Source organism: Rhamphochromis sp. 'chilingali' (genome assembly GCF_963969265.1).
Source record: "Rhamphochromis sp. 'chilingali' genome assembly, chromosome: 18".
Lineage (NCBI taxonomy): Eukaryota > Metazoa > Chordata > Actinopteri > Cichliformes > Cichlidae > Rhamphochromis > Rhamphochromis sp. 'chilingali'.
In genome coordinates this window covers 12,794,235-12,805,108 of record NC_137945.1, presented here as the reverse complement: position 1 = coordinate 12,805,108, position 10,874 = coordinate 12,794,235, and the positions used below count along the sequence as shown (strand labels likewise).

Genomic DNA, 10,874 nt, shown 5'->3' with positions numbered 1-10,874 from the left:
TCCCTGTTTGAAAAGCTCCTGCGTGTTTTCTTTGCCTCCCTGGTATGCGTTTTAATAAAAAGCGAATTCTTCCCTATTTAATGGGTGCAGATGTTGATATGAAATTTAATACATCGGCTCCAGAATATCTCCGATGTCCACATTAGGTGCTCTATCGCTTACTCAGGGTTAAGTCTGTATGGCAGGGATGTGTTGTTGTTCTTTCTGCAAGGCTTCAGGAGGGCGGGTGGGTAAGAGTCAGTGGGCTGCATTGCATAAAGAAAGCTTTGCTCCAAACACAACTATGACCCAGATGTGGCGCTGCACTTTGTGAAAACTCTTCCTGGGTAAAACGTGAAGGCACTCGGAGGTCGAGCTGATGCAGCAGGATGTGTGTCGTAGATGAGATGAGAGCGTAGATCCTGTTCTCCAGCTAATGGACTGTTTCACCCACTGCTGCGGCCTGTGAGGTTAGGATGCTGAGTCAGGCAGACTCCAGCACTGAGTGGACACTACAGGATGGACAGCTACTCGCACACTCTGTGTTTGCCGACTTAAAGGTTCTCATTGATTAAGGCCTCTCCTCTCTATAGGTATATGCTAATGGATTTCAGGATACTAACCAGCTTTCTGTACAGATGTTCTCATTTTATTTTATCACCTTTATTTAAGCAGGAAATCCCACTGAGGTCAAATCTCTTCCACAGTGGAGACCTGGCAGCCGCATAAATAAACACAACATGATGGATAACATGACAACTCACATTTTCTCCATAACTATATTTGTTTAAATTCAATAATATCTTTTTTTCTTGTAAGGGCTTTTCAAGATTTTTTTGCATCAATGACATTTGGAAAATACACATTTAGGTGTTTACTTCTACACATGTTGTCAAATTGGTGCATAAACAATGACTTTTAACACATTTAGAAATGAAGGAAGCTCACGAGATGAATAAATGTTCCTTTAATGTTAGTAAGCAAGTGGGAGAAGATTTGTTGCTGTTGTTTATAATTTATACTCTAGTTTTTTTGTAAATTTATGCTTATCCAACAAAATCTTTAAATCAAAATCTCAGATTATTAACTGAAAGTTGTTTTTGTCCTTTTTTTGTTGTTGTCAGTTTCAAGTTATCTTCTCAGCGTTTTAAATTTGTCTCAGACCAACCACGAGTTAGCGTTATTAAGTTTTGTGAAAATGACCTGAAATTTTGAGTTGCACATGTCAAAATAAATAAATAACCCCAGTGCGTAATATTAATGTACAATGGTATATTTACTGATGAGAGATTTTTAATGAAGTGGTCAGAGCAAGACTGTCCTGGGTTTGAATCCACCGCCTGGCTCTGTGCAGTCCAGCTTCCTCCCACAGTCCAGAAACATCCATGTTTCATTAACTGGACCTAACTGGTTCGAAATTGGCCAATGGGTGATAACGGGTAATTTATGTGTTAACTTTACTACTCTTGAGTCAAATTAGTACTCATTCACTGACAAAATTCAACATTTAGATATTTGAACAAGTGGAGTCTGGTTTCATGATGTTGCTCTTTACATTTTTCACTTGTCCACTTCAGCAGCACCTGCATACACCAAACTATTCAATTATTTTTTCAAGTTTCAAGGTTATTCATTTATATTGCACTTTTAAAAACAACAGTTGTTGACCAAAGTGATTCCTTTCAATCCTGAAGGTTTCTTTTTTTTCTTTTTTTTCCCCCCATCCTGAGTTCCAGAGTAGAAACACAGCAGGAATAGACTTTTTCTGGCAGTTGTCTGTATTTCGTGATTCATGAAGTGATAAAAAGATATTCCTAATATGTCAGCAAATACCCCTTTTCCACATAAGTGCCAGTGTTCAATCTAGAACTGGTTCCATGCATCCTTAGCCTTAAAAGGACCATTACCAGTGCCAGAAACCTGGCACCAGCAGACTGCTGGGCCACATAGTTAAAACCACTGACACCAGTAGCTATGGGAGAGGCTGCGGATTCAGGTCACAGATGATTTTCTTTACCCTGCTCCATAATAACCAGGACTCAGGCAGGACTGCTGCTAAATATAAAACTATATTATTTATGCTGGCTTTATCCACTTTATGCAAACGAGTGCATATTTACACAGACAGTCCCCAATCTGCAGACACAATTCTGATTTTTGCACGCATTTCTAGTTTTGTTTAAATCATTTTTCATGAATATTTTACAGCTCAAATGAAGCTAGTAGAACAAAACGTTTGGTAATAATTACACAGAAAGTCCAATATTATAAAGAATCAAGTTCAAAAGTCAGAGGTAAGAGCCGGACAATGAGCTGCCACAGTATATCCACCACGTGTTATAAATCTGGCTCATTTCATTCATAAATCTTCACTCTGGCACTAAAAAAAATGTGTGAAGTGATAACTTGTAACTGCCGCGTGAAGCATTAGTAAATTATCCATTAAAGCAGCAATTAGCCACAACTTAACAGCCTCTTTATCGACGGCTCCTCATTAGAAAGTGGAACAGATCTCTCGGTTAGGGAGCTGGTGGTGCTGCTGCTCCTTTGTTGCTGTAGTGCACCGGGTTTATCCCCCCCCCCTCATCCCGCCTCCCTCCCTTTTGTTCCTGCACTGCATTTACATGTACAGCATGTGTTTGGAGCAGGATAACCTGAAATCATTTCACTGTGCGCTTTGGGTTAAATAAAAATCTTCCCTTCCTCCCTTAAAATAAAAAATGAAAAAAGAGAGAGAGCGAGAGATGAGGATAATTTGATGACACTCCCTGCCACTGGTAATTTTTCATTATATCGACTCTCCAGCAGAGACCGCGCCTGCGCTCCTGCTCCCTTCCGAACAAGGCTTCACCAATCCTGGCTCTGGCTCCATCCCCGGCTCGGCGTCCCACAGGCCAGCGCTAATAAGTCGCCTAGCTGTCCAGTAATGGGGGAGTGATCGAGGGGGAGACGCTTGCTGCTGTGTGAAAGCCCGTGAGGAAGTTGAGGGGAGAAAAGCAGCTCCACGCCGCGCCGGACCGGACAGCTCCACAGAAACACATCCTACAGTTGCCGTTGTTGAGTAGCCCTTAAAAAAAGAGAAAAGAAAAGAAAAAAGGGAAGAGAAAAAAAGCGCACAGTGATGGAGAGAAAGGTATGGATGACGCTTATGCTACCTCGCGATACGTTAGCGCGGTTTGTTTTATTCCCACAGTGAGTCTCCGCTGCTCTGCCAGCCGCATCCACCATTAAAACTACTCTTTATGCGTTTAGGCTTCATCCTGTAGGCGCAGTCGGATTAGTGCGCACCGGAGTTTTTTACCTCGTCTCGCTTCAATTTATTGTGAGCCTCAAAAAACAGAGAGAAGAGAAAAAAAACAGGGGAAACTGCAATTTCCACCTCGTGGTGATTTTAGCCTCGGTGTACAAATGTAGCGTGATGTGGTTGGCAATATTTAAGGGGGGCACTGTAGGCTCTCTCTCAGCCTGTCTGCATCATCACAAGGCACAGTGTGTAGTTGCAGCACCTCACCCTCCTCCACCTCCACCTCCCACCCCCTCCCTTGTTTTTTTTTTTTCGTTTTTTTTGCAGCACACGCAGACACCAGGCAGCTCGGCTTGTTAACCTTGACTGGTGTGAGAAACAGACACTTGAGGAGTAATAGATGGGATGCACGGCGAAGCCCCTGCCATCCTCTCGCCTTCTTCTTCTTTTTTACGCATGCCTTTAATCCATTACCCCTCCCTCCTCCGTCCCCCCCGTCACCCCGTTTTGAAACAACAATATAATGTGCTGTTGCTTCTCTAAGTGTGTCCGGTGCAGGGGGGAGAAAGAAGAAAGTTTCAGTTTCACTGTGTTAATCTGCTGGCAGTCTGCGGTGCACTCAGGAGCAGGGGGGGATTTGGGGGTGTACAGCTGCTGAAGCCAGATCTGCTTCTGCTGATCCCAGGGAAAATCTAATTTTTATATTAAAGCTGCAGTCAGCAACATTTCATCTGGAGGAAAAATAAATTCTCTATTTTTTGAGGAGAGTCTGCCAACATAGTTAAGGCATTCACCTCTATGCAGCTTAGAGTGAAATAATTGATGCTATCTGGCTTAGGACAGTTACCACTCCCATGTTTGTCTCTTAAATGTGATTCAAGTTACCTGAAGGTGGTTTATATTGCAAAGTAAAGATAAAAACCCAAACTGTCAGATGATTCTTTATGAGCAAGCACTTGGCGACTGTGGGGAGGAAAAACTCCCATTTAACAGGAAGCCTGTTGGCCTGTCTTAATATGGATGCTGGAAATGTCCTAAAATATCGAACTGTTCCTGAATCTTCTGACCGCTTTTCTTTGAGAAGTTTGCACATTCTCGCTGTGCCTTTGTTTATCTCAGTGGTTCTCAAACTGTGGGGCGGGCCCCAAGGCACTGCAGGTAGACGTGGATGGCCAGGTGATATATATTGCAGGGTGAACCTATATAAAGAAAGAGTTTGTCCTCTGTATCACTAAAATTTATCTGGGATCTTTATTTTAATAATTGATAAATATGTTGCATGCTCTGTTATTTTTAGCCTCAGTAGCAGCTGGCCTGTCAGAATTAGTTTGAAAATACTGGGGTAATTGGTGATTCTACATTGGCTGTAGGTGTGGTCAGTGTAGCACACGTTACAAAGGTTAATGTGGTGGGTAGTGTAGATTAATTGGAGGGATCAATGAGAGAGCAAAAATGGGTGTAAATGCCACTTTATTCTATTCCAAAAAGATTTTACATACATGTTATTTTTTTCTTTTTAAGCTGTACAGATTTCAAGGTGCATGCTGCTGTTTCCACCTGCCCTCAGGCTTCAAGCTAATCTTAGCCAGAGACATTATATAAGGAGGAGACAGGGTACACAAAGTATAACATCCAAGAGGAAAACGCTTGGAAAAACATATTTTGGGGCCAAAGTTTGCATGTTTTTCTGGCTGCGACTTGCTTCTAAAAGGTCTGTCACTACCTGATTTGTTTTACACATGTGCAAAACTTTATGTACTTCCTGTCATCACAGCAGATTGCAACACATTAGAAAGACTGGTTTTCTTGAAGGTGTTGGGTTAAAATTAGTCTCCTGCTGTTGCCAGATGTCTGTGTTCTCATCTATATCAATGCTGTAACGCTCTATACTTCATATTTTTGCTTTTTTCGCGTATCTTTTTAAGTAGATTTTTCTCTGTTAGTATGTTTTATTTATTTAGTTTTTTTTTTTTTACAGTTTGATGAATACTTACACAGATGTAATTAATTTTTCATACTTTGTGTTTTGTTTTTTTTTAAAGCCAACATTCTTGTTCATGGAGCACAAAACCAGCTTCATAGAAATTCTTTATTTGCTTAATTAGATCCATATATTAACCAAAACCAGAAAACAATGTGCCTTTTTTATACAGAAAAAAGCTCATCTTCTATGTAATAACTAGTTAAATTAAATATATATTTAAATATAAATTTCTTTGAAACACTTCTACAAACCCTTTTATCTGCAGCAGTTATGCAGTGTATTTGTCAAGACTTTTATTGTGAAAGGAAGCAGCGTAGTCCTTTTTGCATGTGCTTAGAGAAAATTGAGTACGTATTAGAGATGGCACGATACCACTTTTTTATGTCCGATACCGATACCGATATCATAAATTTGGATATCTGCCGATACCGATATGAATCCGATATAATGTTTTTTAATCAACAAAACTGTTTTTTTTTAAATATCTTGCTGCATTTTGTATAAGTTCATACTCAAGTTTAAAACAACAACTACACTAAAGCTATTCTGTTATACCTATATGCAAAAAACAAATATTTCATAGTTCAGCAATACTGATCAATCTAATAAACTTAAACCTACACCATCCTCCCTATTCTGGTATTTTAAAGAGTACTTAGCGTAAATATTAAGCAACCTAACTAATAGGGTTCCAACTCCCAGCAACAACAAAAATAAATAAATAAAAAATAGGGAACCACCCCTCATGCGCCACCTCATGATGCTTAATCGACGTAATCAACCTTAATTTGATGCAGTGTGAAAAAAAATGCACAGAAATCAATTATTTTTCAAGGAATATTAAATAGATTCAACATCTTTCTTCAACAAAATTGCAGACTGCACAGATGGTACCTTCCCAAAGGAAAAAGTACTATAGCTTACTAGGGTATATATTAGACTTAATAGTCACTATATACAGTAATGGACTTCTATTCATTTTACATCAAATTAAAACTTTGGGTGTAAGATTCAGATACTTATTTAATAAAAGCTAGACATTTTAAATGAGAATAAGAAAGAAAAGTATGTCTTTGTGCCCCCTTTTCCCTGTTCATGCCCTATCGGCCCCCCTGGCTAAACTTTGCTAGATCCGCCCCTGCACAGTTACCAGCGTCAGCTACGTAGAAAAAGATCCTGGAGTAGAAAGTAATAATAAATAAATTCTAACAACAGCTGATCAAGCTTAAACGTGCTGCTGTTGTTCAGCCGCTGGTTTCCTCTTTCTGGTGCAAAGTGGGCCAAAAACAAACCAGAGAGACGGACTCGCGACAGAAAAGCCGATCAGCTGATCGTTAAGCAGTTTCATGATTGAAGTAGCAGCCAGAAGAAGCAGTAGCTCCATATATGTTTGGTAAGCTTAACGCAGGAATGCTTTACAAACATTCAGAGATGGACTTACACACTTGCTTTACTTCTCTCGGGGATAACTTTGTCGGAGATGAAATGCCGGGTTGCTAGCGAAGCTCCACATGCTATCCAGACCACCGACAGGTCCCGCATGCCACAGCCGCTCTATCACGTGATGCATACTGCTCCGACGTGCTAACGTTCTGAGGTGAGTTACGGCGTGTTGCAAGTTTTGTGAGGTGCTTTCGTGATATTTAATGGATCGGATTACATTTTTTATTTTTCTCCGATATCCGATCCAGTAATTTAGGTCAGTATCGGACCGATACCGATACGTAATATCGGATCGGTCCATCTCTAGTACGTATCGAGCAGCAATGCGGCATCAGTTTTGGCTGAAGTTGTAGTTTTATGGATTAATAGCCAAGCATACAGTCACTGGCAAAATCTTTGGATAAACGTGTTGAGCTGCTTGTTAACGCAGAGATTTAATTAGCCAATCACATGGCAGCCACAGTCAAGAGGAAGTTCACACTGAGCATGAGGGAGAAAGGTGGTTTATGTTTATGGCAGAAGAGCATCTCTGAACCTTGAAGCAGATGGGCTATAGCAGCAGAAGACCGCTCTGAGTGCCCCCCACTGTTAGCTATGAACAGCTGGTCGTGGCACACAGCTGCCCCTCCCTTAACCTGGTTCTGCTGGAGGCTTCGTCCTGTTAAAAGGGAGTTTATTCTTCCCAGCTGTCGCCAAAGCGCTTGCTCATAAAGAGTCATGCGATTGCTGGGGTTTCCTCTGTATTATTGTAGTGTCTTTACCTTAACATATAAAGCGCCTTGAGGCAGCTGTTGTTGTGATTTGGTGCTATATAAATACAATAAAATTTAAATTGAGCTCTCCAAAAATAGACAATAGAAAACTGGGAAAATATTGACTGGTCTGATGAGTTTTGATTCCAGCTGTGATATTCGGATGGGAGGGTCTCAATTTGGATTCATTAGCATGGAAGACTGGATCCATCCCGCCTTGAACCACTGGTTCGGGTTGATAGCGGTGGTGTTTTGGAGTTGGGGATATTTTCTTAGCACATTTTGGGCCTTTTAGTACCGACTGAGTGTTTTTGCTGACCACGTCCATCCCTTTATGACCACAGTGTATCAGTCTACTAAATGGATTTATCTTTGGATAGATCCTAGGTAGCCATTTTCTAATGTTTCCCTGTTTATGCTAAGCTAAGCTGTAGCTTTATTTTTACCAGAGAAATGTAGAAGATGAATTGAACTTCTGTCCTTCTGTGAAATGTCTTTTAAAAATGGGCTGACTGTCTAGTCACCACATTTTAATTCCAACCTTATGAATTGCACATGGGCTGTTTACTACGCTGCTCTTTTTGCGTATCATTTCGTTTCAGTTTCTCGAGGTCTCGCAACCCTTAATTGAAAAAGCAAACTAAGCCATTTGATCAGTTTCCCTATCACATCATCGCCCTCGCCATTCTTCCTTCGACTGGATGCTTTGGGAGGCAATAAAGCGAAAAAGCTCAGAAGAGCCTTAAAACTTGGTTTTAAGCGGTTTGCATAATAGCTGTAAATGTGTTGATTTATGCCGCTCCACTCTGATTTCACATACACTCTCTGGAGTTATGAAGGACTTGGTGACTCAGCTGCTTGCTGATATCAGATGCTCTTCATTTTGATGCTCTGTATGAAAAAAACCACACAGACGCAGGCATTTGGGTGCAATTAGACAACAAAGAATATTGCATAACGGCTGTTATTTAGGAAAGCGGCTGCCTGCGTGTTCATTTTCCATAGGTTTAGTCTCTTGGAAGTGATCCCATTCATATTTCCAGCAGACTTTTTCCATATGGCATATACATTAGGTTTCCATGTGGCTGAGGAAGAATGTCCTACCCATTCGTTCTTATTCGAGATGGTATAGGAAGCTTTTGAGCTACTCTCTCTCGAAACGGCTGGTCCTTGTCAGCGCCCGGTATATGAAAAAACGGACTAAAATAGCTCAGTTTCAAACTGCAGTCTTCCCTGACCCAGCTGCTGGCACAGATATTCCCTTCAGTATAAAGAACGGAGAACAGTCCTATTAGTATGCAAGGTGCCGTCACAGCTTCTGAGGTCTGATAGGGGATCAGAGGATCGGCTCCTTTTACAGTCTGCTGAATGCTTCACGTGGCTTTTTAAGGAAAGTTGCACGGGAGGACTCCCCCTCTCCTCCACCCCCACCTCGGACACGCGCACGTTTACACCCCAGTCACTTTGTTCAGCGATGTTTGAAATTTAGTTTGGGACGCTCATCGAGGTCAATCAATGTTTCGCTGAGTGGATTCACCTCCAGAGTTTCTCAATCTTATTTATCACGCTGTTTTTCCACCAGCCGTGAGATTGATTAGGCAGACTGGAAGCCACACACATTTGGCTTTGTTTCCCAAATAGTAGGTCACCCAATTAAATGTTCCCTGGCTTTGTGTTTTGTGTTGTTTGTAGGGATAAATTAACAATAGAGCACTTCCTTTTTTTTCTTTCTGTTTTTTTGGGCTGGAGAGGAATGTGCTGGTTCAATGGGTGTTTGTTGCCCTGGACTCAAGTCTGCTTAAACTAAAACCTAGAAATGTGATTGATTTCATTCAATAGTACTTTTGTAATGATTATTCGATCAGGTTTTCAAGGAAAAATGTAACAAAAAAACGAAGATTCAGATGAAATATGAAGATTTTCTTCTTTTAATGGTTTTATCTGATAACAATTTGAATATCTTTGCTTCTGGAAAACAACTCTTTTGTGTATTCCAGCATTTTAAAGGCGTTGTGTCATCCTCAGCTCCATATTTTTCTTCTCTGACTCTACGATAATAGCTTTGCATGATTTATAGTTCAAAACAACCCTATTAATCCCATACAGGATCTTGGTGTAGCCCCTTAATGCATCCTTTGTCTGAAACAAGCTGTTCACTTCCTCTCATTTCAGTCAGCTTTCCTCTGATTGGCTGCTCCTCGCAGACAGCCATAGCAATGAAGGCTAGATGTGCATGTTAGGCATATCGGCTCTGCTTGAAACACAGCATTTACATCGATTTAAAGGACTTTGGGTTCAGAGTGATTACTTGTGCACATGCTGCGTTCATTATATAAAACACGGCCATTTACTTATGCTTGCTTGGCATTTCATTACGTACCCCTTGCCGATACTCAATTGGACCCCTTTTACATTCAGAACTGCCATAATGCTTCGAGGGACAGATTCAACAACGTGCTGAAAGTTTTCCTCAGAGATTTTGGTTCATATAGATGTAGATTTGTCAGCTGCACATACATAATTAGAATCTTCTGTTCCACTTCATCCCAAAGGTGCAATATTGGATTGAGATCTCTTGACTGTCGAGGTCATTTGCGTACAGTGAACTCGTTGTCATGATCAAAAAAACAGTTTGAGAGTCTTTGAGCTGTGTGACATAGCTGAAGGCAGCAATCGGAAAATGGGTACACTGTCGTCATGACAGGGACTGACATGATCAGCAACAACAGTCGGGCAGGACATGGTGGTTAAATTATGGTCATTTGGTTCTAAGGGGCCCAAAGTGTGCCAGGGAAGTAACCCACACACCGTTACACCACCAGTAGCATGAACTGCTGATACAAAACAGGATGGATCCATGCTTCATGTCAGTGACGCCAACTTCTGTTCCTACCTGGTGTGGTCTTCTGCTGCTGTAGTCCATCTGCTTTAAGGTTCTACATGTTGTTCATTCAGAGATGCTCTTCTGCATACCTCGATTGGAACAAGTGGTTATCTGAGCTACTGTTCCCTTCCTATCAGCTTGAACCAGTATGGTCATTCGCCTTTGATCTCTGATCTCCCAGACAGCTGCTGGATATTTTCCCTTTTTCAGATCATTCTCTGTAAACCCTGGAGATCATCACTTTTCTTTGATCTTCAGCAGGTCATCTTGACTGTGTCTACATGTTTAATGCGTTGATTAGATTTTTGCATTAATGAGCAGTTGAGCGGATGCACCTACCAAAGTGACCGTAACTATATATTAATGATGGAAAATAAGAGCTCAATAGGTCAATTTTAAGTTGAGAAAACAAACTTAAGCATATAAAATCATGTGTGTTAATATTTGCATAGATTTGATAAAAATGTAGCACTTTTTTGCCACTAGTACTGTGATAATATCTGCAGTACTGCACTGTAGCAGACACACAAACACGCCGTATGTCTGCAGCCACAACACTGAACCCATAAACACCATTTTCAAATAATC

General features: G+C 40.9%; 1 protein-coding gene across 1 annotated transcript in view; it reads left to right on the top strand.

The window, feature by feature from the left end:
- Positions 1 to 2,822: 2,822 nt before the first annotated feature.
- Positions 2,823 to 10,874, top strand: part of smarcd3b (SWI/SNF related BAF chromatin remodeling complex subunit D3b) — a 63,312-nt gene continuing 55,260 nt past the window's right edge. Inside the window, exon 1 of the mRNA XM_080864626.1 lies at positions 2,823 to 3,112. Within this exon, the coding sequence (XP_080720752.1) occupies positions 3,101 to 3,112 (12 nt within the window). The 5' untranslated portion in view covers positions 2,823 to 3,100. The remainder of the gene's footprint in view (positions 3,113 to 10,874) is intronic.